Raw genomic sequence first — 26,489 nt, forward strand, 5'->3', positions numbered from 1 at the left:
ACTTAGTATTTATCCTTATAGATACTCTTAGTTTACCTTTACTATAAATCACTTATTAAGCTTAAAACTAATTACCTTAGTCTCTAAAAGACCTAATCTACTATAGCTTATAACTTAGACTATAACCTCAATATACTATTATAATATATTAATCCCTAACTTCTATTAGCAGACCCTACTATTAGATAGCTAACTATAATAATAATATAGCTTCTTTTACTTTAAAGTAGTAGATATATTATCTTATTATTTTATATAGTACTAGCTTATTTAAAGTCTATTTTTAATAAGGCTATTTAGAGACTAAGTTATTATAGTCTTAATAGAGTTAGCCTTTACTTTAATCTATTTATAGGTTATTTACTTATAACTAGAGTAGTCTTAGTATTATATTATATATTCTTAAATTAGTAATATTAAATTAGATTCTTTCTTTTTAATTTAAGTAGTTTATTTTAAGAAGTATAGTCTTATTATAGATAATACCTCCTTTATATTTAAATTCTTCTCTTTCTACTATATATAACTAATATAGTTATTTTTTCCCTCCTTATTATATTTCTAACTTATTAATAGCTTAGGGAGTAATAAAATTTACTTCTATTTTACTATTTATTAGAATAAGTATAGTTTATTAATTAATAGTTATTTTAATTTTAAGGTTCCCTTTATATCTTTATAATATCTAATAAGTAGATCTTTTACTATATACCTATTATAATTCTTTTTTAATAGGTAAGTTTAGTTTTTTAACTACTCTAAGTATCTTAAGTAGGTAATTTATTTTCCTTCTTATTATATTTTTATAAAGCTATTTTTATAATATCTAACTTAAGGAGGTTAAAGTCTATTTTTTATAATTCTCTAGGTATATACTTTTTCTTTATAGTAGATCTAATATTTATTATATTAGTATTTATCTTATTTTATCTATTTATTATAGAGGTATTTTATAGAGAATTATTAACTAGGGGTAAATATAGTAATATTACTATTAAACCTTCTAAGTTTCTATTTAGTAAGGGTATATATAGTATAGATATTTTATAAGGAACTATTATTATATTACTTAGGTTAGAAATAGTAGTTATATTTATCTCCTATATAGATTTTATAATAGTTAAAGAAATATTATACCTAAAAGAGGTATTAATAGTTAGGGTTAGTAATCTTAAAGTAGGGATAATCTTTAATTCTAAGTTATAAAGTATAATATATTCTTAGTCTTATATTAAGTATACTATAAAGTTTAATAAACTATTTATTATTATATAAGTTAATTTATTTATATATAATTTGCTTAAGTGTATTATCCTTCTTAGATAGCCTCTAGCTGTTTATAGTGATTTTTACCTACTTAGAGCGACAGACCTCCTAACTCTACGCCTCCTGATAATATATATAGCCTTCAGTTATATAATTATAGTCTCTAACTACGTCCCTCTCCTAACTACAGCTATACTTATATATATATATAACCTCACGATCTTTAACTTCACTTTAATAATAATATAGTTTGTGATTACTTAATTACTTAATTACTAACTACTAAACTATCGACCTATCCTCTCTCTTATATATTACTTACGCTACTAATACTATTTTTATTACTGCTTCACTATCTATTATTAAGTTATTACTATTATTTATAAGCAGCGCTATATATATTAGCTGTTTAACACTTTATTAACTTAAGTGTTCTAAGCAGTCTTCTTATTTAATCAGGCTAGCTAACACCTTTATAGCTATACTATTATTAGTAATACTCTCTCTATTTAGTATAAGGCGCACTTACTAATCCCTACTAAGCTTATACCTAGGCGTAAGCTATATCTACTTTAGTATTATAGAGGGTTTATATGAAGAAGGGCTACTCCTTAGGATAGCTAGAGATATATATAGCCTCTACCTTAAGGCTATAAGGGGTATTTATTACCTTAATTATAGCGTAAAGAGGGTCTCTTTTAGAGGTATTCTTAAGAGCTATATCTAATACTACTATAATAAAGTACTTCTAATTAGAGGTAGAGTATATATTAAATTTAAGGGTTTTATCTAGTATATAGATATTATACTTTATAGTAATAGCCCTAGCTATCTCTTTAAAGAAAGGTATACTTTATAGGGGATTAGCGTTCTTATATTCCTTATATAGTATAGATATTATAAAGGATTTATTATAGGTTAGGAAGAGGAAGAGGAAGAGGGATAGGTATAAAGCCTTATACGTAATAGTAGAGTTTTTATACTTCTAGCTATAAGAACCTCTTCTAATAACCTCTTTAGTTAAGGAGTTATCTCTTATATAGTAGCGTTACTAAGCTATAAGAGCCTTAGTAACCTATTTAGCCTTAATATAATTAGCCTTACTATATATAGTGCTACTAGCCTTATACTATATAGCTAGTGCTATTACTATTCTATTAGTCTATTTAGCTAGGGTGTGCGTTTAACTTTATAATATTTAGAGGGTTTACCTGCTAATAGGAACGTATAGGGTTTCTATATTATTTTCCTTAATTAGTAGAGGGTATAGTTTAAAGTACTTATATAGTGTTTCTAGAATTATGCCTGTATATAGGGTGAATTTTGCTGTAGTCTTTTTGCAGGGGGGCTGTGTTATAACTATAAACTTAATCCTTCTTAGATTCCTCTTTAGAACTAATATTATTTATACTAAGAGTAAGTTTATAAGTAATCTCTATTTAAGTATATTAGTATATAATATTATAAGGTTTATTTAAGTTATAAGGGAAGTTTTCTCTTTCTCTAAAAGTTTAGTTATTTATAAGATTAAATAGTTACTATTCTTTTAGGGGGTTATATTAATAATTTAGCTTATTATTAAATTCTTCTCTTATCTATTTTTTAAGTTCTTAATTAATTTATTTAATTTTAGTAAGATTTCTATATACTTACTTTCTTTATTTTATATATAAAAGTATAATATTAAGTTACTTTTCCTAAAGTAGGTTATAAAGTTCTTTTTAGATCCTTTCTAGGTATATTTCTTTAGCTATCTAGAAGTATAAGAGTTTCTATTTATTATTACTTTTTAGTTTTTTAGGTATTATATAGGTAGTTTAGTTTAGAAGTTTATAGTTAGTTTAATTTTAGTTATTAGTTATTTTTAAGGTAGAACTAAGAATTAGTTTAAGTTATTATATTTAGAGTATTTTATCTAGTTATTTTCTAGTTTTCTTTTAGATCTTACTATTACTAATATATATTATTACTAAGGTTTTTAGATATATATCTAAAGTAGTTATATTATATCTAAACTACTTAAGGTTATTATCTTTTAAGTAATATCCTAATATTTCTTTATTTTTAAGGTAGATTTAATAGTTATTATTATAATATTTAGTCTNTAATATTTCTTTATCTTTAAAATAGATTTAATAGTTATTATTATAATATTTAGTTTAAAATTAGGATATATATAGGGTTTTTATAATAATATTAACTTATTATAGTTATTTAGTTATTAGTTTCTAAAGAAGCTTCTTAAACTATTTATAGTCTTTAGTAATATATTCTTATTTATTATAGTTATAATACTTAAGGTTCTAAGGCTTTTTATTATTAGGTTTAGTTATTATATTAAGATTTATAGGTCTATTATACTATTTATAGGTAGTACTTTAATAGGTATTATTCTAATTATTATAGGGTTTATTATTATTCTACTAAGGGTTAAACTTCTAGTAAAACTACTATTAGTATTTATATCTAAAGTTTAACTTTTATTATTTTTTACTTTTTTCTTTATAGTATTTAAAAAGTTAATTATTAATTTTAATAGTAAGGTTAATATATTAAAGAAAATCTTTAGAATAGTTAATCTTAATAATCTTATTTTTAATTTTATTTTTAAGTTTTTAATAAAATATAAAGATCTTAATTTCTTTAGTAAAGTTAAGTTAGATATTAAGTTATCTAAATATAGTAGTATATTTTTTAGTTAACTTTATTTATTATAACTATATAAGGTTTTTCTTAATTTATTATTTCTTATTAAGGTTTTAAAAGAGAGAGTAGAAAGTATTTTTAAATCTCTTAAAATTACTATAGATATTATAAGTTTTAGTAAAGTATTTATTTAAGGTTTTATATTTAAAAAACTCTTTTTAAATAAGTTTAAACTACTTAAGGGTTTATTTTTATAGATAAGTAGTAGTATAAATAACTTTTTTAGTCTAGTTAGTAAAGTCTTTATAGTAGAAGTTTTAGTAATTTTTAATTTAGATTAAGAATAACTTAAGTTATTTAGGGGTATTATTATAAGTAATTAAAGTATTAAACTTAAGTTTCTATTATCCTCTAGTAGGGGTTATAATAATATTAGTAATTATATATAAAGTATAGATTTCTTCTTAGAGTTCTTTAATATTAGTATTACTATTTAGTCCTCTAAGTTAAATAACTTTATTTTTTAAGTTTATAATATATTAAGGGCTATTTCTTAGTTATTATATTATTTTTTTAAAGTTTTAAAGTTCTATAGTAGTGTTATTATATATAGTTTAAACTTTAATAATATTATTATCTCCTTTTTTAATTTTAGTTTAAAGGTATTTATAAATATCTTTTTTTAAGGTTACTTTATTATTAAAGTTTACTACTATAAGGGCTTTTTTAAGTTCTTTAATTAGGTTTTAAACTAGTTACTATAAAGAGGAGGAGGTTTTTAGAGTAAGTAACTTAGTAGAGGTATATAAAGATATACTTATTATTTTACTATTAGTAAGTATTAATAATTAACTTACTAAATAAGAGTAATTAAAGTATTATAGTTAGCTATTTAATAGTAAAGTCTACTAATAGAAGCTAGGGATTAATATATTATAATAATATACTAAGGTTATAGTTTAAGTTATAAGTTATAAGTTATAGTAGATTAAGTCTTTTAGAGGCTAAGGTAATTAGTTTTAAACTTAATAAGTAATTTATAGTAAAGGTAAGTTAAGAGTATTTATAAGGATAAATACTAAGTTAATTATTAAAAAGTTATAGGAGTTTAACTATAAGTTAGGCTTAAGGTTATATTATATATAAGTTTTAAGTAGTTCTTTTATTTAGCTTACTAATTTCTTATTAAGTATTAGTAAGTACTTAGTAATTACTAATAAGTACTTAGTAGTTCTTATTAAGTACTTAGTAATCTATACTATTTACTTAGTTTTTATTTTATTATTATATAACTTAAACTATAGTTCTTCTATTTTCTAAGTAAGTCTCTATTATTCCTATAATCCTATAGTATAAATATCCTATCCTAGCTGCTTATTACCTAAGTAGGTTAGTTAACTATTATTTATATATAATAAGTTATAACACTTAATAGTATATTAAATATATTACTACTTTCTACTAGTATACCTTAATAAGATAATATATTTTTAAGTTAAAATATAGAGATATTTTAAGTACATTAAAATGAAATTTAAGATAAATAAGTTATATAATATTAATTAAATTAAGTGTCTTATATTATTAAAGTATAGTGCCCTATTAAAGGAACTTAAGGATATATATATAATTACTATAACATAGTAGTAGTTAATAGGGCGGTTTACTAGATATATAGGGGGTAGTTAGAGTAGGGGGGTCCTCTTATATATCCCTGGTTATATAAGTATTCACAAAAGAATTCTTCACAAAACGTCTTAGATGTCATGTTGTAAAACCAGATGCCTCCACATCTCAGAATGGCTGACGCAATGGAGTGGGAAGAGGGCATCGAGCCGGGTAGAGTCATAATAGAGTCTGTATTCCCCCAATTCGGTGTCCGAGTGAGGGGCGTTGACATCATTTCCTCTCTCGGCCATTATAAGTCCCTCCTCTAGCCTGCCACGACCAGTCAAGAAGGCCTTTTCAGTATTTGATGGAGCATTGGGGTTGAAACCTAGGAACTGAACCGGCTCAAGCCAGCTAATGTCGCAGTCTTCGAAGTAAGCAGGATCAAGCCCGCGGTAGGCTTTGTCCCCTGCATTGATTCCACTCACCTCATCTTTGGCTTTAACAGCAAGGCCATTGAGGGCTTCCGAGAAGGCCCACCGCATATCGCGCAACGGTAGTCTCGAGTAACAGCCGTCGCCATCGCATCACGACGGTGGGTGTGTTGGTGTAATAGGAGCGAGGATTGAGTCTTGATGAACGTTGAGGGCTTAATTAGTTTGGCGAATAGGGTACCAGACCCGGTAGGCTACTCCATTTCATGGGGCGATCCGACCCACACTGTGTGATGGCAATCATGCCGGTCACAGAACTTCAGTGAATTGTAATGAATGAGTTCTCTTCAGACTGTTGTCTTCTATTTCTCCAACTGGCTACTCTTGTGGGTTTACAACCACCTTCAAACCACTGACCCCCTTATTCAGAATATCAAGGGCTTCGTTAAGTGCTCCGAGACCACCATCAATCTTCTGCGTCGGAAGCGGGATGAGCTTGTTTTCCGCAATTGCTTGGGGGAAGTACGTGTTGAAAGCCCATTTCAGAAGACCTGCGTGCTTCTCTTCTCCCAGAGGCGCACTCCACGAGCCAAACTCACGCGTCACACCTGCCGGGAGATCGTCCGGGCCGAAGGGCGGTAGCAGTGCATATATCTTACCACCGCCTTGAGCACCAAGAACCCCGCCGGTGATCTTGATGGTATCTGGAAGAGAGATGGAGTCCACAACGTAGTCGTAGGGCCCTTCTGCATTCAAGGCTTTGATGACCGCATCGGAAGATTGCGTATGGTCGATGACTTTCACAGCCCCCAGCTTAGCCACAAGCGATTTGTGTCGAGGTGACGTAGTAGTAACGACATCGTAACCAGCTTGTGCAAGATATTGCACAGATAGACTTCCGAAGCTTGAAGTACCGCCGTAGACTAGTATCTTCTTGCCATTCGGGGGGGCTTTGCTATGCGCATCAGGCTTGTGAAGTCCAAGATGCTCATTAAACAGGCCAATGACAGTGCTGAAATTTCCGATCAGACCAACCGGACCACTGAAATCGACGGAAGCTGGCAGCTTGCTGGTGGTAACATCCCGAGCGATGACTTGCTTCTGGAACGCGCCGAATTTGTTGCCTTCAGCACCAGCAGTCTTGGCTGATGCGACCTTATCTCCGACCTTGAAGTCGGTGACATTTGGACCAACTGCCGCGACTATGCCTCCATACGATGTACCCAGAATAGCAGGATAAGGGATGGGGAAAACTCCCAGTTTGGCAAGTTTCGCGTCGATGGGAACGAGAGCAATGAATTCGTTCTTGATTAGAAGCTCATGCGATCCTGGCTGTGGGGTCTCGACATCTTGCACCACCAACGGTGTCGTGGCAGCGGGAATAACAGCGGCGGAATGAGGCATGGTGAATAGTAATGGTTGATAACTCTTGGCGGTGTGGCTGATCTGGGGTTGGGATGTGAGTTGAAGAATGGCTACTCGGATCAATCGTTCACGCACTTCATGCCTTTTTATGATGGCCGACAACTCTAATGTCGTGCTCAGAGGCTCGATTATGCCATCATACCCAAAGTTACGCCAGAAAGTTCGACGAATCATCAACCAACATGATTTCGAATTCAAGCTCGGACGAAGACGCAAGTCGCACGCTGCTACCGCTTCAAACGGTGATTTATAAGCCGTCGGACTGCTTAAGTCTTGATTTAACGGAACATCCGGAGATCCCCCTGCCCCTATGTATTTCTCCATCGCGTGGGCAAGACTGTGTCCGCAAAAAAGTCCGCTTCGGAAGAACTACAGTCAATAAGCTTCTCGCATGCAGTAAGCAGGCTTTCAATCGTTTGGGGGGTCCAGCGGTGGATAGTTGATCAATCCGTGCTCCACATACCAAGCCCACGAGATGGGACGGGCGCTCGGATCTTGGTTTGCCACTCCAGCCGTTTTCCGAAATAGAAATTCAGGGTAATGTAATGTGAAATCCTGGACATCTTTCCCTTGATGGTTTGGTTGTCCAATTTGGAACCTTTGTCTATCCGCTATTCACGAAATGTGGAAGCTTTATGAATGCGACCTCGGCGATTTTGGAAAGACTGGACCCGCGCAATCAGATACCATCTCGATCACCTGCAGCGATGACTTATATTGTCTCAAAGACATCGTCATCTTCGTACGCACTTTCGTTCTGGCCCCTATGCAACAATTATGTAGGCATGTGCCCAGCGCTTAGCCAGAGACAATCGGGGACCCTCCTCACTAGTTATCCCAACTGCAACACCGTGGCAAAGCATCGTCACCAAGACACATCTGCTGATTATCAGATTGTAGTCACAACAAGAGCCGAAACCTTGCTTTTTTAACAGCCCATGATCTACAGTTGAAGCACTGACCGGTCTTGCGGGTACGCTGTAGTTCGGCTCCTTGCGACGCTTGCAGGGGTCGTGATACTGAGATGGGCTGACGATGACAAGGATACTTCGGACGCCCTCAGACGAAGGAGGGCACCTTGTTGATCTCTTTGAGAAATCTCCGAAAGGTCATCCAAAGATTTTTGGGGTCCTTCGAACACGATTCGCGTTATTAGGCGATGCCGATACAGGCCAAGGGGATACTTCCACGTCGTCGGGATTCTTGTGGTCTGATGTCGGTACGTTCCAGGCCATTGGGGGCTCGACTTGAAACGCTTCCAGCAACAAGCTCGTAAGGTCGTAACTCATCACTCCGGGGAACCTCGCACTCCTTTCGACTCCATAAACGCGCTTGAAACGCATGACATTCATGTGGGTATCTTATGGCACCATCCGAGAGGTCCGTGGTTGACCCATCACCAAAGATAAAAGACATTGGATCGCCATTGAGTTTTCGCATTATTTTCCTTCTGCCAGCCATTTTTAAGTCGCATTCTGCAACCAGCTATACTTTCAGATCTCATATACTTTCGCAATGAATAACAACAACAAGTCTGGCCCCGGTGGGCCAGGAAACTCAAGCAACCCCCGTCCAGGGCAATCCCCCTTTCCCAACTCCGGTCCCCTGGTCCGACAAACCCCCACAAACTCTCAGTCAAGCCAGCCATACACGAGCTCATACAGCAACAACTTCGACAGAAACAATTCCAGATACAGCACTGGCAGAACAGACGAAAGCAGGTACAGCCAGGAGAACAATGACTACACCATCCCGCCTCGATCGCCGCAGCGTCTGTCGCCTCCACGCCAGCAACCCAAACGCGAACAGGCTGGACGAGCTTGGGAGGACAGCATCTATGGCATGTACGGTGACTTGAAGACGCCGAGAGACCCACCCCGTCAGAACCAGCAGTCAAGACGGCAGTACCAGCAAGAAGACGATGACTCGTATGACGAGGAGGTGCCCCGGCGCCCTGATCCCGAGCCGGCACGGCCACGCCCGAACCGGGCCCGCACCAACCCCGAGGAGGGACCGCGACGTGCGAACACCACTCGTCAGAACCAGCAAAATGAGAGATCTGGTCGGTCAGAAAGACGAGACCGTGGAGATCAGCAAAATCGGCAAGATGGCCGGGATGCTGACGGCAACTACCGGCGTGTGCACATCAACATTGACACAGGCGGTGATGGTGGCCGCTCTTGGACATGGAGTACCGATGACCGTGATCGGGAGCGCACCAATGTCAACATTGGAACTCCTTTTGGAGGCACAGGCTTTGGTGGATCAGGGCCATCACTTGTCAACTTCGGCGACTCTGGGTTTCCATTCGGTGGTCGGAACAACGGCGGTGGCAGATTGCCTGTGAATGTGCCTTTCGTTAACGGACTCCCGGTCAATCTGCCATTTGGATTGTAGCATGTTACTTCACAGCGCATGTTGAGATGAAAAGAATATTGTATTATCACGGTTTGTCACGGGAAATGGTCTCAGAAACTGTCATCGAAATAGCGTGTCTTGACACGGACTGGAGGGTAAAAGCAAGGAGTTAGAGACATTATCTAGGGAAATTATTACATTTCTGCGTGCATTCTGCGTGCAGCTCACTTGTGTCCAGTCTATTACTCTTCTGCAGACCTTAAAAAAGGAATTTATCCCCCACAGGTCAGTCTCTTGACCGCCGTAGCTACAGCACAAACCTCGATCCCACAAAACACGGTGCGTATGTACCCGGCATTTGCTTATTCAACTCTGCCTTAGCTCTCCAGCCAGTGCAGTGCCCCGCAAGGAGCACCTTGACCCCAGATTCTTTCAGGTCAGATGCAGTCTGCTCGATGATGTCGGTTTGAGCGTCGGCAAGGTGAAAACCGCCGATCACTGCATAAAGTGGCACACCGTCACCCAGATCTATGGCGTGCTTCGCCGAATTTACCACACCTGCGTGTCCGCACCCTGTGAACATCACGATTCCCTTGTCTAACAGTATTGTCAGCGATGTCGTTTCTTAACTCGTCCACGTAGATAGAGACGAGACTTACTTTTCAGGCGGCAAATCAGAATTCTCTCATCAAGCATTTTCTCGTCCTGTTCCCACTCGCCCTTGGTTTTGTCAAACCTCATGCCAAACCTAAAGCCTGCCTCGTAGCCTGATACTCGTGGAATTTCTCCGGAGATCAGGAACGTGTTATCCATAACCGTGTGGGATTGATCATTCTTCGTCACAGTGCCCCCGTGTGCCTCAACTTCCTCAAAAGTCGGGTCGGCTTCCAGAGAAATGACAGGCATCCCGGGAACCTGCGCCCCGCGATAGTCTGGGCGACCAGGATGAAGGTCAACAGTGACTGGTAAGAGATCACCGTTCTGCTGGCGAGCCTCCGATGCCATATCAAGGACTTTGAGCATACCGCCGGAGTGATCCCTATGCCAATGGCTCAGCGTGATCAGTTCGATTTGACCAGCGTCGGCTCGGAGGCGTTTGGCGTTACGCTCCCATACATCTTCCTCCGGCCCCGTGTCGAAGAGAATCGTGCGCTTTTCCCCGTCTTTGATTCCCGTTATCATCAGCGAAAGCCCGTGAGCACTGCAGCAGATGTTGCTCATTCGCAGCTCTGGGACTGGACCCCCTTCCTCGGGAGACTCTCGGATGGCACGCATGGTAAGATCTCTGATGCCGCCGGTCTGCTCGACTAGGGGATTGGGACAAGGTGAGATCGGGTCGAGTTCATTGTCGATGATCGCCAATATTTCGAGACTGTCAAGCTCAACTAGGTCCGCCATATTTGCTGGTACGAGGTGAGGCGATGGCGCTCAGACTTGAAAGAAGGAAGGCAAGAACCAAGATGACGGATTACCACCAAGTCGGTCTGCAGACAACTGTCCTATACTTCTAGTGCTGACACAAGCGATGGATGAGACGCACTTAAGTTCTCCCGTCTCTTCAATATGCGGTTGATGTAAGGTTGATCAACTAGCATTCCGGACGAACATCTACTCCAAATTGGGCACTGAGATGACCTACAGCACCTGTCCACACACGGTTAGTCATCTCGCTACTGCTGCGCCTCTTAGTCACGACCCGAAGCTTGGCGTGATTGTCGCAGTGGGCGATTATCCAAACATTAGAACCAACAGCAGCAAACATGAGGGAAACCGCCCTTGACCCATGTATTGCTGCTGTGAGCGGTCACGCGCTCAACTTGCTTGGCCCAACACAAGCCCCTGCAAACCCCCGGTATGCCACGGTCTGTCGACCAAATCAGCTTGAGGCAATCGAAGTATTTATTACCCCAACAGGTCTCCAGGTGCTGCGGTCGAGAGCTGTTTTCCTCATCGTTCCGTGGCACACAACGCCACTGAACGCGCATCGCCAACCAACCGAATCAAGCAAAGCCGACACTCACTTTTCGGCCACAGCAACTATGCATAAGCCCACACTTGCAGCGCTCATCGGGGTAGCGCGACTCATCGACGCCCTGGAATTCATAGCGCCCGATACCGACCGCAAGCTCAACCTCTCCGCACCAATCACCATCGAATGGACGCTCAATAACGAGGGGAACGCTGAATGGACGGAAGTCGATCTCTGGTGGTACGGCCAATTTTCAAATGGCGGAGGGAATTTTGGATTTGCCATCGAAGAGAATTTCACGACTACGGGCGACGGGACATATGGCTACAACTGGAATCCGGCCTCGGAAGTGGAATCATTTACGAAGAACCAGAACACGCTCTCTTCTGACAAGGTGTTCTACTTCTTGATCAAGCGACATGCGCCCAATTCAACATCTGCTTCCACTCTTGAACCAAGCGAGAAGTACGCGGTGGAAGGATACGATTTGATCGGAAGCTCTGCAAGCCTGATGAAGCCTATGTGGGGTGTCGCGGTTGCTGGTCTTGCTGCAGCTGTTGCATTGATCTAACATTCGCCTCCTCGTTGAGAGCTCGAAATCCAGCCAAGTACGAGAGAGTCGGAGAAGGCGGACGCTGGGCAGGAATATGGAGCGGACTCGGGGCTCACAGTGTCATTCCCAATCCCCTCGATGCAGCGTCTGGCATTCCCAACTTTTGTTCGTCTCCTCCAGACTAGTTACACTACACACTTATCGTCTCATTCTCAACTTCCGTTTTCTCTTCAGAGCGAGTCGTTATTGTGTGGAACAGACCAGATATCAAGCATCGGTCAAACACTGATCTCAGAACACAATAGATCATGATTTAGAGAGTACCTATGAGAGCAAGTATCCACAACACAGGAAAGGCGTACATATCATCCCATCGTGCGGCTGCTCGGGCAAAGCGAAGGGTCAAGAAGGACCCAACTTAGTCAGAATCGGCCGGTTAGCCAAATATTGTGAAACCTGGGCTCCTCAGCATTCCATCTCCTCATGTGTACGAAGCCCTTACTGCGTGCTCCAGTCTGACATTTCGAGTTTCCTGGCTTCAAACCCTCTCATTACGGAATACTGCACATTATAGATTATTGTCGAACCAATGCATGCCCTTGTAAGCCCATATCATACTTACCTGGTATGCTCTAGGACGCAACGAAGCAAGAGAGTACGATGGTATGCCGGGGATATATGTATAATAGCTGGGCGTAATAACGGCTTAAGCTATCATAATGCCTGATTGGTCTTGCTGGCAGTTCAATAAAATTAGTCAACGTTCTTGGCCCATTGACCATGGCACCGGCTTTTACGAGTCATAAGCGCGCGGGAAATCAGCGTTGTGCAATCTTCACCGCTGTAGCGGAGTAGAACAATCCCGTCATGCCGCTCTAGTAGCTTGTTACTTTAAACGGTAAGCTGAGCGTGCACCTGGTCGTTGTTACTGAACAATCTAAGTGGCTGCAAGAAAGAACGGACTTTTACTAGAGGATGATACTAGTGCTTCTGCCTCAAAACTTGTGCTGTGCAGAACGTAACTGTCAATAGCAGCATAATCTCATTATATGAAGTTCGGTGTCACAACTTCTCAGCATGGGATTCATGGCTGTTGCCGGAAAGTTGAGGGACTCTCGTTTCCATACACGCATGGTATGGCCCAACAATACCATCCATGCAGTATTAGAATGCACGAGCCAACGACGGCGCGTGGTAATCCAGCTGGCATACAAACACTAAAGAAACCGAAACCGAGCAGCATATTTGGTGGGCGGGCCGTAGGATCCGCAGCTCAACAAATATCTTCAAAGCCTACGGAAGAGCAACTCCATTCCGGGTCCGATATCATTATGAAGCCCGATGGGCCTGGTTTAAAAGTTGTACCACATCTTCTGTGGAAGCTCTTCAGCTACCTATCTCCATCTTATCTTCATTTACAGCATGACCGAACCCCACGAACCCACGCAAAAATTGCGTGGCAACTGCCACTGTACTGCGGTTGTGTACGTCGTCTACTTTCCAGAACCCAGGAAAGCCACACAGTGCGGTTGTGACTTATGTGTCAAAAAAGCAAACATATGGTTGTCTGCCAGCCGGAGTGAGGTCACCTTTGTCAAAGGGGACGAGAGCTCTCTGACGAGCTACACCATCGGTGCTGAAGATACCATTTATAAGGTAAGAGTTTGCGATGATCCCCCGCGGCAAACACAATCTCACCTCACAGTTCTGCGGTATTTGCGCTACTTCTGTGATGGCGACCAGTTCGTCTGATACACAGATAGCCTTTAATGTAAGTAGTGGTACCTTATAATTACTAAGTGACCTCCGACATCTGACTGTATAGGCGCGGACATTCCAAGCCCTTGATGTCAAGAATTTGAAGCTGGAAGAGTACGAAAAGAGTCCCCTGAAATGAAAAGATCTCTTAGAATAACTTTTGATAGGGTTGATTATGTTGGGCACAGCTCTTCTCAACAACGCTCTATCTTGAAAACTGCCGAAACTTCTCCTCCTCTGGACAGCCCAAATGTTTATACAGGAGGCTGCCACTGCGGAGCCTTGACACTTCGCCTGCGTAGCATCCCTCTGGATAGAACCTACAAAGGACTCGTGTTAGAATGCAACTGCAGAGTTTGCGAGATGGTAAGTTTCACATCGCAAATGAACTTGTTTTGGTAGCTTGCTAACTCGATCGAAGAACGGGTATGTCTGGGTATACCCTAATGACGAAAACGTCGACTTGATAGGAGACGAAAAGGACATTGGTCGATACAAGTTCAGCCACAACATTCTCTGGAAATCATTTTGCAACACTTGCGGAGTGTTCCTCACAAACAACCACAACATCCTGTCGAAGGAAGAGCATGATGACTTGCCTGACAATGCAAAGTTTTGGCATGAAAAGTCCAAGGGGGGGACGCCAGTTAATGCTCGAGTTCTAGAAGACATCGACCTTGAACTCCTTCACCGGATGTCTGTCAAGTTTGATGGGAAGAACATCCATCAGCCCCCATATTCTCATCCGTGATATTGATCGTAAGTGCGAGCATTGCGATTATCTAGATATGAGAATAGCCTATTCCTCTCTTAACAAAGAACCAACTTTTACAGGTTCCAGTAACTCGTAATCTTCCCTTTGTGGCAAATGGTCTGGGCACCATCTCTCCATGCCATACCTCAACCAGTGGGCGTACGTTCCTTCCACCACATCGCTGCCTTCATTTTTCCTCCATAAGCTTCCCAACGTAGGACCGAGTACTTGAACAATCAAGCCGTGTGCTAGTTTAAATCCAAAGCTTCTCGTAAGACAATCTTCCACGATTTCCCGTGCCAGTTTTTGATCGTCCGACTCTGGCTCTCCAAGCCGCGCCACCTTTAGGCTCATGAGATTGAAAGCCTGGACTCCGTTCCAGTTCGTATACTCGTTGATTAACTGACTCCCAACCATGTAATCCGGCGCAAATATCTTCTCTGTGACATATGCAGGGCCGTTCCAACCTCTCTCTTCGTCGACTGTACTCATAACCATCGTAATCGCTTGTCCTTGGATGATGTAGTCTGTCAATCTTTCGCTCAAACTCGTGTCTCCCGATTTGCTGAACGATTCTCCCATCAAGGGCAGCCCTTCGAGAAGTCGATGGCTGTGCAGACCCTCCGTATTCGTTTTTTCCTCCCACAGTCTCAAGAGAAGATGATGACATGCTTGCCAGAACTTGTTTCCGGGAAGACTTCCCATGAAGTAGTTTAGGAGACTGTAGTCTCGGGGACCACCGGCATTGTAAGACAATACTTCAAACGGACTGTGTGGGTTGGCGATAGTTTCTTCCCATAACCTATCGAGGTCGCCAATCTGCATAAACCCTACGTCCGTGTAGATTCCGCCATACTTGAGCAGTAGGGGGAAGCGAACGAGATCGGAGTAGTGTTGGGTGGCAAACTCCCCGTCCAGGACACCATTGACGAAGGCCATGGGCACGTTCTTTGGATTTCTTATGTCGATCCAGTTCCCAATATATCCAGATGACTTAGGCTCTAGGTCCATAACTCGTATTGTCCAACCCTGCCTGGAGAACCGACGGTGCCAGGTGCGGACAGTACGCTTGGCGTATGGGTGTAAATTGTCGTAGCCTGAGTTCCAAAAGAACCAGAGATTTTTTGTGGATGTGACTGGCGGGGCTGACTTGATGGTCGCGTCCACTTCAGCGTCTGACCGAAGATCGAGCTGGTCCAGTGGGATTATGCGAAGGCCCTTGGGGATGGGATATGGCGGATCGCAAGTTTGATTGGTACCATTGTTGACAGTCATTATGTCGCACAATTTGAAGTATTCCCGAGAGTAGGTATATTACTCGATACTTTGACGGCGATATAATCGGTGCTAGCGTGAGTTGTCTGGCACATATAGAGATGGCACAGGAGAACCGAGAATCAGCAGAGCCAAAGTACGGGCCGTGTTTGTGACCTGTTGAGAGAATGTAAAGCAAGGTGGTTTAATTTTAATTCGAAGGCATACAGGGCTCTTATGTGTATTTGTAGGCGAAAGATGCAAGTTGTGCAGCCAGCGCGCGACCAGCACCTTGGCCAACCGAGAGGTTCCCGTGAGATCTCCTTCCGCATCTGGCTTGGCGCGCGATGAATCATCGCGCATCATGCACCGTCTCCCCACCAACAACGCATGTTGGTATCGCAAACTCCTACTTGTGGTTAGGCACTACTCAGATCACGAAGATTCTATTCGCTATCATTGAGAGACTCTAACAATCACTCTCCCTTTCTTGCCTTGTCCGCATCGTCTGGTCTGAGGGTTGGGAATGCGGCGCAGCCAACCTCACACCTTGGTTCCTTGTCATCCATCGATTCAGCCAGTCAGGCTCCACAATGTCTGAAACGAGCAAATGCACTGGACTCGCTTTCCTCCCTCTCGAGAGTGATCGCCAAGACATACACCAAACTCTTCTTTGCTCCCAATTTCCGACTGGCGCTACAGCTTCTTGGCCATCGGCTGCTTATCAACACGGTCGCGACTTCTGAATTAAGCCTAAGAAGTCCGTGTGACGCATGAAGTATCTAAGAATGCCTCTGCTTCACTCCCTGACGGCTGAACTAGCGCCGTGTTCGGTGGCATCATACAGGCGGTGACCATTATCGTTGTGAAACCCAATTAGCTCTAGAAGCCAGCATGGATTTGATTGAAAGTTGCTTTTGTATTCCGCGGGACTGCTGGATCAACCCGAAAATGAGCCGAAAATGGCAATTTTACCACGAGGAGATATCCAGCCGTCGTCGGCTTCGTCAACTTTAGATTTTGAAGCATATTAACGCCGGATAATTTACCTGATATGGCACATTTTCCCGGGACAACCTGACTGAACGTGCTTTGAACTTGCGATATAGCCGGTCAAGGCCTAAAAGTCATAGCTTAAATGGCCGTATCAAGTGCAACTACTATTTGCCCCGGTTTAGCAACTCACTCTAAACCTTGCTTGACTCGAGCTTCCTATAAACTCTTCCGAGACAACATCAATACAGCCTAGACCTCTTCGAAGGCTCACAGGACGAAGAGAGAACAGGCCCTGGAAAAGAAATAACCTTCTAGTTACGACGATGAGCCTCTTCCTTTCTGGGCGTTATATGGAGGTTGATGGGGAGTATCAACTGGATTCGTTGACTGGGTTCGCGAAGTCCCGGGTTATCTTAGCTATGGAGATGATAGTCATTAACTCTGAAGTAAGTTTGCTTCATAAACATAATCTAAACCACAAGTGTTTCAAGCATTCTTGTTCCACGCACCTCAGAAACGGGGAGGTTCGTATCCATCCCCGGTAGGTTATTTGGCCAAGTCTCCTGATATCGGGGCAGTTTCTAATTACCACCGAGGCATGGTGTAGAGACTGTGGACCTCATCCGACGCACCTGAGCCGCTACAGAATTGCTATATATTGAAGACGGTTTTCTCCTCGTTGTTCTCACTAATCCTGGTATCCCATCCGCTGACTCACACAACACATTTATTATCCTCAACTAAACACATTCTCCGTATATTCCAGAATGAGAGCCACATTGCTTGTCATCCTAACGACCTGCTTTGCCGGCGTAACAATCGCTCAGCAGACGGCATGTCAGATCGAACTCTTGAACATCAATCAAGAAGTTGTCGACAGCGTCTGCATCCCTTGCGACAGTACTCGAGCCATGAGAGACGCTACGGCCCCTCATGGAGCTGTGAACTACCAGGTACACGTTGACAGCAATTGTGGTGTCGGGCTGGATCGTGGCAATTTGGTGAACGGAGCCACTTTCCGCAGCGCTGGCCCCTGTACCCCATAGGCATTTTGAACCATATGGGATAGCGAAAGGTTGTGTATCCGAAGTGTTACGGGCGCCCGAAACTTACGAAGATCTCAACGCTAAACACATAACTTCGCCGCCAAGCTTGTTTTAGAACCATTTCTCGCCAATGTGTCGTTCGTGTCACAGTCTGCCTATTAAGTCATGAGGATGGGCACGTGGGTAATCAAGTGTCTATAGTCAACGTTCACGATCCCTAAGGTATTAAGGTTGAAAGGATCGCTTCCGTAGATAGCTTAGAAAGATATCTGACTTAGACTAGGTATGTACAGACCAAAGTTTGATCACATTAGTATTTGCGTTCTTTTCCCTGTTCTTCTTGTTTACGCGCGCAGTCTTAGCAGCCCCTGTTGTATCTTCCGGCTAAGAGGAAGACTGTCAGTTTAGGTACGGCTAGCTGAGCTCTAGCCAGCCCACGCGTTTCGTTCAACGATGGAGCAATCGAATGCTGAATGTGAGGTTGAATCATCTATCCAATTGGCGCCCCGCATCCACCGGGTAGGACTCCCGCATCAAGCGAGCTCGGCCGTGATATTTCCAGTCCCGCAAATGCGGTGCGCATTCCAGGGACTTGATGGGGTAACGTAGTACACGTGTTGCTAAATGATTGAAAACAAGCTATTGTAGAAACTTACGAATGCTAGAGTCCGCGCAACAAGGGGGGCCGATTGGTAAGAGCCCTGTCAATCGCCAGATTTATCCTCGTCAGACTCTCATTTGACCCTCAATACTCGACGAAAGTCCCTTTCTTGTACGAATCGGAGGAAAAAGCAGGGGTGGTGCGGATTCTGGTATCCATGAGTTCCAACGATACCTTCAATGGCATCAATGGGGCACGAGTCAGTCATACGGAGTTGTGTAGGTCTGGACACACGTCTTCAATTGTTCAAGTATTTATACTGAATGAAATGGAGAGCATTCTGTTCCTCAAGGCTCCATCCACACCACTCAACAACCGCTCAATCTACGTAACCACCTAACGCCGAAAAACTATCGAGGAGAAAATAAAATGACTTTTGGCGTCACCCAACCTGAATTTGGCGAAGGCTGTGCCGTCGTCTTCGGCGGCTCGGGCGGCCTCGGCCGCGCGAGCGCTGGCCTGATTGCAGAGCGCGGTTCCAACGTTGTCGTCACCTACCGGTCGCGCCGCGCCGAAGCCGAGTCCCTGGTAGAGGAGCTACGCAAGCTTGGGCGCCAGGCGAGCGCGATAGCCTGCGACGTTACCGACCTCAAGGCGGTCGAGGCTGTTTTCAAGCATGCTGTGGACACATACAAGCGCGTGCACACGGTAGTGTCCGCCGGCGGCCTAGTCTTCGATACGGGCCCGCTGGCGGAGTTCAAGGAGGAGTCCTTCCGCGGCGTCATCGAGACCGACGTCTACGGCTTCTACAACATCGCGAAGGCTGGCGTACCAGTCTTGCGAGAGGGAAAGGGTGGCTCGTTCGTCGCCCTGATCACCAGCGCGGTGAATCGCACCGTGCCGTGCGATGCGCTCTCGGCCACGCCCAAGGCGGCAGTGGCCATGATGGTGCGCCAGCTCGCGACCGAGGAAGCTGATCACGGCATCCGGGCCAATGCCGTGGGACCCGGCGTTATCAACGCCGGTATGGTGCTGCCGATGATGGAGACGCCGACGCGAGCGCTGCTGGAGGGCGCCACTGCGGTGACACCGCTTAAGCGCTGGGGAGAGGCTGCCGAAATCGCCGAGGCAGTGGCTTTCCTGGCCTCATCGAAGGCATCCTTTATCACCGGCCAGATCTTAATGGTCGACGGCGGTCTTGCTGCCTAGTTCAGACGCAACCGGCGCAAATGGTAACTTGCGCGAAGCTATTGTTACTGTGGAAGATGAGGAAATTGATAATAAGGAGTCTTGAATCTAGCAGCGGGACAAACAACCCGTCCGAGATTTAATCGCAGACGGGCTATGTAATCTTGAAATCATCTGAATAATAATGGTTTGCCCATAACCAATGCGATGAAACACAGGAAGCAAAGACTTCAGGATTGATTTGGAGGATATCCGTGGTGAACAGCTGTAGCAATTTCCCAAATGCAGACTTTGCACAGTCAAACTGTTCTCAAAGCCGCTTAACTTCATAAGAATTTCGGTCTGATTGACAGTCAAATATCTTTACATGTTTGCTCAGTACTTTTCTGTCTGCATGAGAGCTCACTCGCACAGACGTTTGCGGCAACTTGTTTAGACGCCGCACTTAACTTACAAACGACAAGCGGAGCCGACCAATCTGGTGGTCTGGTCAACTCATTACTGCATTTAAAGAGTTCTGATCTTTTTCGAATTCTTTAGTCCATCCATCTTGCAACATTGAGAACCTAGAAGCCCAAGTGCACATTGAGCCGTACATCATACTTCGTTCTCTTTTCAAACTTCATACTTCTTCATCTACTCTCAGCAATACCACGCTTGCGAAAATGACAGCAGCCATGCTCAAAGACGACGAATACTTTGACCTTGGAAAGTACCATCGTCCTATCACGACTCAGAGCTTGGTGGCTCAACGATGGTTCGATCGAGGGCTTGTCTGGGCCTATGGCTTTAACAACAACGAGGCCTCAGGATGCTTTGAGAAAGTCATTCTTGCAGATCCTGATTGTGCCATGGGCTATTGGGGCTTGGCGTACACTCGGGGACCCTATTACAACAAAGCGTGGCGGTTGTTCGACCCCAATGAGCTCAAGGTTGCACTTAACGAAACGTACAAGGCATCTCGCCAAGCTCTGGAGAGGATTGACGGAGCAAGCCCCGTTGAGCAGGCCTTGATCCGCGCGATTGCTCAGCGATACCCTCAACCTCAGCCGACAAACGAGCAAGGCTACTCCGCCTGGAACGACGCATACGCCAGCGCCATGCAATCTGTGTACGAAAACCATGGCAACGACATTGACGTAACTGTTCTCTACACTGACGCTCTCATGAACCTGACACCATGGGGAATGTGGGATCCGTACAGCGGGGAACCCGGTGCCAATGCTCGTACTCTCGACGCCATGGCAGCTCTTGAGCATGCCTTTACCCTAGAGGGTGCCGACGAGCACCCAGGGCTGCTGCATCTCCATATTCATCTCGTGGAGATGTCCAGAACACCCGAGCTTGCGGTACCTTCTGCGGACAAGCTTCGACATCTGGTCCCCGATGGCGGTCACTTCAACCACATGCCGTCTCACATTGATGTTTTGATTGGCGACTACCGGAGCGCGGTCTCCGCCAACGTGGCAGCTGTAGTTGCAGACAACAAGCTCTTCGCAAAGATTGGGAGAATGAATCTCTACACTTTTTACCTCGCTCACAACTACCACTCACTCATCTATGCTGCTATGCTCTCCGGCCAATCGAAGGTGGCTCTGGAGAACTGCGACCTGATAGAGAAGGCCCTACCTGAAGAGTTGCTGGCTATCGAGTCGCCTCCCATGGCTGACTGGCTTGAGACTTTCGTCAGTGTTCGCGCCCATGTTCTTATTCGTTTCGGTCTTTGGCATGAGATTCTGGATCTGAAAATGCCTGAAAACCAGACTTTGTACTGCGTCACAACCGCAACGCTCCACTACGCAAGGGGAGTGGCATTTGCAGCCACAGGTCGTGTACCAGAGGCCGAGAGTGAACAGAAACTCTTCGCCGAGGCCTATGCCAATGTGCCCTCATCGCGATACGACTACCCCAACCGGTGTGTCGAGACCCTTAAGGTTGGCGAGGCTATGCTTACAGGTGAATTGGAGTACCGCCGAGGAAACTTTGATCTGGCATTTGAGCACTTGCGGAAGTCGATCCAACTTGATGACAACCTCAAGTATAGTGAGCCTTGGGGGTGGATGCAGCCGACTCGACACGCCTACGCTGCCTTGTCTCTAGAACAAGGCCACGTCGAAGAGGCGGCTAAGGCGTACGCTGAGGATCTCGGCTTCCTTATCTCACTACCTCGCGGCCACCAACATCCCAACAACGTGTGGGCACTTCATGGATACCACGAATGTCTGACGCGTCTCGGTCGGAATGACGAAGCCCGGCTGCTAGAGCTTCCACTCAAGCTCGCGGTCAACTTGGCAGACGTAACGGTGCGCTCCTCTTGCTATTGTCGCAAGGTAGATGACGGTTCTAGCAATGGTTCTACTCGTGGTTGCGATAAGCTTGGAAAATGCTAGGTCGGTGATACAAGGATGGATGGAGTTCGAGTAGACTAGCATTCAACAATCTATCTCAAAAGAATACATAGGCGGTTCAACATGTCTTGGTTCAGATTTTCATTGTCATATTGTGATTCCATCGTCCGGATTGTGCATGGAGTCTGCTAGACAATCAGTTGAAAGTCAAGTTGTCCAAGTCCTCGACTCCTCCAAGATCTGCACTGCCAAAACTTGGTTGTTCTACACTTAGAAACCCTACATCAAACCACAGAGCAGGATCCAAAGAGCCTCCATTCACCTCTTTCAGCCATTCTGGCACAAACAGATTTGTGTCGATACCGGTGTCTAGATCTGTGTTCTGGTCTTCAACGTTGACGAACTTCTCGACCTGGGAAGCAAAAACGCGAGACAGTGCGATATAAAAGTGAACAGCAGATGTATCTGGAAGTTCCTGCGCCATATCTTCCAAATACCTAGGTACCGACCGTACTTTGGTCGCAGCATCAACGACATCAGCGGGGGGCAGATTTCCGCGCTTGATAGCCTGGACATCGTGATCAGCCAGAGGAACTCTTGTAGCCGGGGAGAGGTCGTTCTTTCTCCTTCTTTTCGAAATCAACTTACATGGAGGATCTCCGTCATTGCATGTGCAACCATGATAAACTGATTATTGTGCCAACCTAATCTGAGTTCACGCATCGTTGAGTCTGATAGGGCAAGCTCTAACGCGCGACGCGCGACGTCGAATGCCCTCCGAGACACCGTTAGAAACTCTGCGCATCGGACCTCTTCGTCAATGTTTTTGAGATCTCTCATTGCCTGTGCGTTTAGGACCATGATACTGTGGTCCATGTAGAAAGCCAAAATGGGCAGCGAGGTTGTGATTCGGGGGTCATTTGTTGAGCACGCCTTATTTCGAGTGCTCTCTAGGGCTTCGAAGGCTTTTGAGTGCCAGCGTAGAACAGCTTCAGGGGTTTTGATACCTCGCCCTAGCTGTTTCAAGGCTTCCAGCTAATTGCATGCTTAGTGTCACTCCTAGAATGAATGCATAGTGAAAACTTACCAACTGAACCCTTATTTCAATGAGTCCACTGATCATGCGGTCTGATGGGTTCGTCATAGGCTTCTTCCACCATTGACAAGGGCATGGTGGCAACTCGTTCCAACCGACAATGAGGGAGCGACCCGTCGCAATGCCAAAGCTCTTGTCGGCGATGAACACATACAGCCATGTTCTTTCAATATTGCGCATCATTCGTTCTTTGAACTCGTTACTGGCATCCGGGGCTAGCGCGTTGGCTTGTTCAGTCACGGCTGAAGGACGGTTGATCCCCAGCTCTTTCGCAAGCTGCGCCGCCTGGTAGTCTGTCAGTTCAAATCGACCAAGACTACAACCAGAACACGAGGTTGACGTACATGACCCAGATGAAGCCAATATGGATCGTCTGCCTGTCTTTGGTGCAATGGTGCCCAGTACTTCATGCAGATAATCGCTTGAATGATTTCGAGCGATTTCACGGATGCAGCAATGGACCACATCATGCTCGCCTCAGCTAAAGAGAGAAGCGTTGGGTACAGTATGCGATCACGAGGCCGAGTTGATATTGCGCAACCGAGAGCACAAATGACAGAAAATAGTGTGAAAGATGCATTGTAAACACTTTCAGGGGTGTGGAGGACAGGATCGAGCAGTCCTACTAGTGGGTTACGCATTTTGAAAAACCTGCATGAGAGTTTTGGTTAGTACTCGTGATAGCATTGGTAGAAGAACCACGTACAGGTCAAAATAGAGCGAGACGTCGCTTTGGTCGACAAGACGAGCGGTCACAGGATCGCATGCTGTTGACTCTAGTTTCAAGGTAGTATTGTTGGACTGAGGTGCCAACACGTGCCAATCTTTCTGATGAGTTGATCGAGGAGCTGCAGGTCGACTAGCGTCAGCAAGTTGTACAACAGTAGAAGCTGTGAGAACATCTTACTAAGATACTCCACTAGACGCTCATCCAAGCCATTTCCGTCTTTGGAACGAGATGTGTGACTCGGGCACAGTGATGTTGTCGGTAGGTCCGCGGCAATAGCCGCTGCCATGATTTGTAAAGGGGATACTACGTGACTCTCCCTCTCAAGTTTGAAGCATGGGCATGGTACTTGAGTGGTGTCTGGTATCTCAGGGCTCTCCGAGCGAGTAGTCATATTATTGGACAGTTCAAGCCCTTGATTGTGGAAATCAGGTGTATCAGTCAAGGGCGGTGACAAGTTGTCTGAGCCAGTGTTTAGAGAGCTGACAATGGCTGCGATGACTTGGTCCTTCACAGGGCTTTCCTTAATGCGAGCTAAGAGCTTCTCAAGGCTGTCCGGTTTACTGGCTGAATGTGAGCATGGCTTGTAATCGATGAGATGTAGTAAACTTACTTGGTACTGCCTTCTTTGCGGCCTCTATTAGATCGAAGAGGGTAACTGCATGTCTGTCCCTGCGAAGTACATCGCGAACTGCGGAGTAGGTCAGCACCGGTATAGGCAGACCATCAATGCGCAAGGCATCCTACCAGGGCTTCCGCCGATCACAGCGCTGTCTCGCTGCCCGACAGCTGAAGCACGCAGTGCGGTATTGGCCTGTATTATCAGCCGGCACTGATTTGCCGGACCGGTGACTGCTGGCAAGTTGCTCCATAGCACGATCTTGCGTGGAGGCATTCTTTGAACCCGAGTTTGGCAGCTGGGGTGGTTTCCTCTGTTGAGCTTCTTGCCCTGGCTGGATGTTCGTCATTGCGATTTCATGGAATGAATGGTGAAAGAGATGTTGCATGCCAAATTTTGTAAACGCCGCGGCGTTCGCAGAAGCATTGTTTGGATGGCACGAAGCACTTAGTGTCACGGGCTTTAGAATATTCCCCGCACCCGCCGCCCCCCCCCCGCCGTTCATATTAGACGCCTAAGCAGCAACTTAGTCATGCATAAGAAGCAGATGGCAGTACAATACGTAAGTGTAATTGCTTCGCTCAAGTGCTCGCATCCGTGTAGCTGAGTTGACCTAGTAGAAAGATGCCTGGGATGAGGAAGAGCAAGTCGCGCTGGGCTCATGAGCTCACGGGCCTGTCAGTGTAATCGCCAGCACTAAAACAAAAGCCCGCGAGACTGAACCCCAGTTGCTCTGGATTCAGTCTTCCACAGAGACCAACATTCACAAATAGTGCGCTAGAACCCTGCGGACGTCATCGCATCCGCGATTAGCTGCAGCAGTGTTCCGCTGGCCCCCTCAAATAAATAGGCCACGCATGCCGGCTGGGTGCGACCTCACAGTCTCATTATCAACACCACCAGGCTTTCTGCTAAAACTGTACTCCCTAATCAGTTTCCGATTATTCGAATACACACCCAGAGATCTCATGAACGAACGTAAGTCGTTTCTTCTCCTGTTCCAGAAGATTGCAGTGTAATTAACGGAACGGGTTCGATGCAATTGCTTACGTCTTGTGGAAGCATTCTTGATCAGTCATTCAACCTAATTCACATCTTCATTCTATCACTTACAGAATTTAGGCCATGTTTGCATGGATCTTCCATTAAAAGGTGGGAGGTCAACTTCAGTTGGCCTAATGATAGACAGGGATCGCTAATTGAGGGATCTTGTCCTCTATGTACAAGAATGGAGAGGGTTAAGGCCATAATGAGACCGCTTCCAGCCAAATTTCTGAATATTTTCAATATCAAAAGATATGGCCCAAAGATTCTTGGAGGCTCTCGAGAGTTTTCTTCTCTGCCCTTCTGCTCTTCAAATTGGCATTCGGTTTATCTGACTCAACTTCTGACATGCCTGACAGATTGCTGATGATTTAACTACAACGTTGTTCGACCCTGGTAGTATCAAGACGCAAGAGCTGGGTCATCAGGCTGGCGTAAGCTGCGAAATTGAAATCAGGCTGTCTCTGGGCTTGCCCAGCTGAAGTATGTCAAATGCGGCGCAGTGACAGTCAGGACCACTTCTCCTGCCTCATCATTGGACAGCACTCTAGACAGAACGATGAGAGTGGTGCTGATGGTGTGACAGTATTATTCCCGGCATATGCAGACGCAGGGTACATCAAGCGTTATCATTCGGTGCACACTTGGCCTCCCACTTTCTCTTGCAAGCCATGGACTCTGATTTGACTGTCGAGCCCCTGCTTCGCCTCGCCAAAGCAACTGGGGGGCATATCTGCAGGCCACGTCCCGACCCAGTTGAGGAGGGAGAGAATCCGATGCCTCCGTATTAAAGCGCAGT

General features: G+C 44.3%; 10 protein-coding genes across 10 annotated transcripts; 6 read left to right on the forward strand and 4 right to left on the reverse strand.

The window, feature by feature from the left end:
- Nucleotides 1–6,332: 6,332 nt before the first annotated feature.
- GCG54_00001134 (Dehydrogenase orsE) lies at nt 6,333–7,358 on the reverse strand (the record flags this gene model as incomplete). The annotated part of the gene is made up of 1 exon (XM_045401258.1): nt 6,333–7,358. The coding sequence occupies one exon, from the start codon at nt 7,356–7,358 to the stop codon at nt 6,333–6,335; it is 1,026 nt and encodes a 341-aa protein (XP_045258191.1).
- A 1,536-nt stretch (nt 7,359–8,894) lies between these two features.
- GCG54_00001135 (uncharacterized protein) lies at nt 8,895–9,776 on the forward strand (the record flags this gene model as incomplete). Its single annotated transcript, XM_045401259.1, has 1 exon — nt 8,895–9,776. The coding sequence occupies one exon, from the start codon at nt 8,895–8,897 to the stop codon at nt 9,774–9,776; it is 882 nt and encodes a 293-aa protein (XP_045258192.1).
- Nucleotides 9,777–10,044: 268 nt separating this feature from the next.
- On the reverse strand, nt 10,045–11,135 carry GCG54_00001136 (aminobenzene-phosphate synthase; the record flags this gene model as incomplete). Its single annotated transcript, XM_045401260.1, has 2 exons — nt 10,045–10,334; nt 10,397–11,135. The coding sequence occupies 2 exons, from the start codon at nt 11,133–11,135 to the stop codon at nt 10,045–10,047; spliced, it is 1,029 nt and encodes a 342-aa protein (XP_045258193.1).
- Nucleotides 11,136–11,776: 641 nt separating this feature from the next.
- Nucleotides 11,777–12,277, forward strand: GCG54_00001137 (uncharacterized protein; the record flags this gene model as incomplete). Its single annotated transcript, XM_045401261.1, has 1 exon — nt 11,777–12,277. One exon carries the CDS (start codon nt 11,777–11,779, stop codon nt 12,275–12,277), a length of 501 nt encoding a protein of 166 aa, XP_045258194.1.
- Nucleotides 12,278–13,681: 1,404 nt separating this feature from the next.
- On the forward strand, nt 13,682–14,768 carry GCG54_00001138 (uncharacterized protein; the record flags this gene model as incomplete). The annotated part of the gene is made up of 5 exons (XM_045401262.1): nt 13,682–13,915; nt 13,965–14,030; nt 14,085–14,131; nt 14,185–14,383; nt 14,439–14,768. 5 exons carry the CDS (start codon nt 13,682–13,684, stop codon nt 14,766–14,768), a joined length of 876 nt encoding a protein of 291 aa, XP_045258195.1.
- Nucleotides 14,769–14,816: 48 nt separating this feature from the next.
- GCG54_00001139 (uncharacterized protein) lies at nt 14,817–16,046 on the reverse strand (the record flags this gene model as incomplete). The annotated part of the gene is made up of 1 exon (XM_045401263.1): nt 14,817–16,046. One exon carries the CDS (start codon nt 16,044–16,046, stop codon nt 14,817–14,819), a length of 1,230 nt encoding a protein of 409 aa, XP_045258196.1.
- Nucleotides 16,047–17,788: 1,742 nt separating this feature from the next.
- On the forward strand, nt 17,789–18,067 carry GCG54_00001140 (uncharacterized protein; the record flags this gene model as incomplete). Its single annotated transcript, XM_045401264.1, has 1 exon — nt 17,789–18,067. The coding sequence occupies one exon, from the start codon at nt 17,789–17,791 to the stop codon at nt 18,065–18,067; it is 279 nt and encodes a 92-aa protein (XP_045258197.1).
- Nucleotides 18,068–19,097: 1,030 nt separating this feature from the next.
- Nucleotides 19,098–19,877, forward strand: GCG54_00001141 (Peroxisomal trans-2-enoyl-CoA reductase; the record flags this gene model as incomplete). The annotated part of the gene is made up of 1 exon (XM_045401265.1): nt 19,098–19,877. One exon carries the CDS (start codon nt 19,098–19,100, stop codon nt 19,875–19,877), a length of 780 nt encoding a protein of 259 aa, XP_045258198.1.
- A 644-nt stretch (nt 19,878–20,521) lies between these two features.
- Nucleotides 20,522–22,246, forward strand: GCG54_00001142 (uncharacterized protein; the record flags this gene model as incomplete). Its single annotated transcript, XM_045401266.1, has 1 exon — nt 20,522–22,246. The coding sequence occupies one exon, from the start codon at nt 20,522–20,524 to the stop codon at nt 22,244–22,246; it is 1,725 nt and encodes a 574-aa protein (XP_045258199.1).
- A 154-nt stretch (nt 22,247–22,400) lies between these two features.
- Nucleotides 22,401–24,922, reverse strand: GCG54_00001143 (Protein priB; the record flags this gene model as incomplete). Its single annotated transcript, XM_045401267.1, is given in 8 exon segments — nt 22,401–22,772; nt 22,853–23,221; nt 23,292–23,585; nt 23,645–23,951; nt 24,007–24,190; nt 24,208–24,594; nt 24,641–24,718; nt 24,775–24,922. The coding sequence occupies 8 exon segments, from the start codon at nt 24,920–24,922 to the stop codon at nt 22,401–22,403; spliced, it is 2,139 nt and encodes a 712-aa protein (XP_045258200.1).
- Nucleotides 24,923–26,489: the final 1,567 nt, after the last annotated feature.

The sequence above is a fragment of the Colletotrichum gloeosporioides genome, assembly GCF_011800055.1.
Source record: "Colletotrichum gloeosporioides strain Lc1 chromosome Unknown consensus_88, whole genome shotgun sequence".
Lineage (NCBI taxonomy): Eukaryota > Fungi > Ascomycota > Sordariomycetes > Glomerellales > Glomerellaceae > Colletotrichum > Colletotrichum gloeosporioides.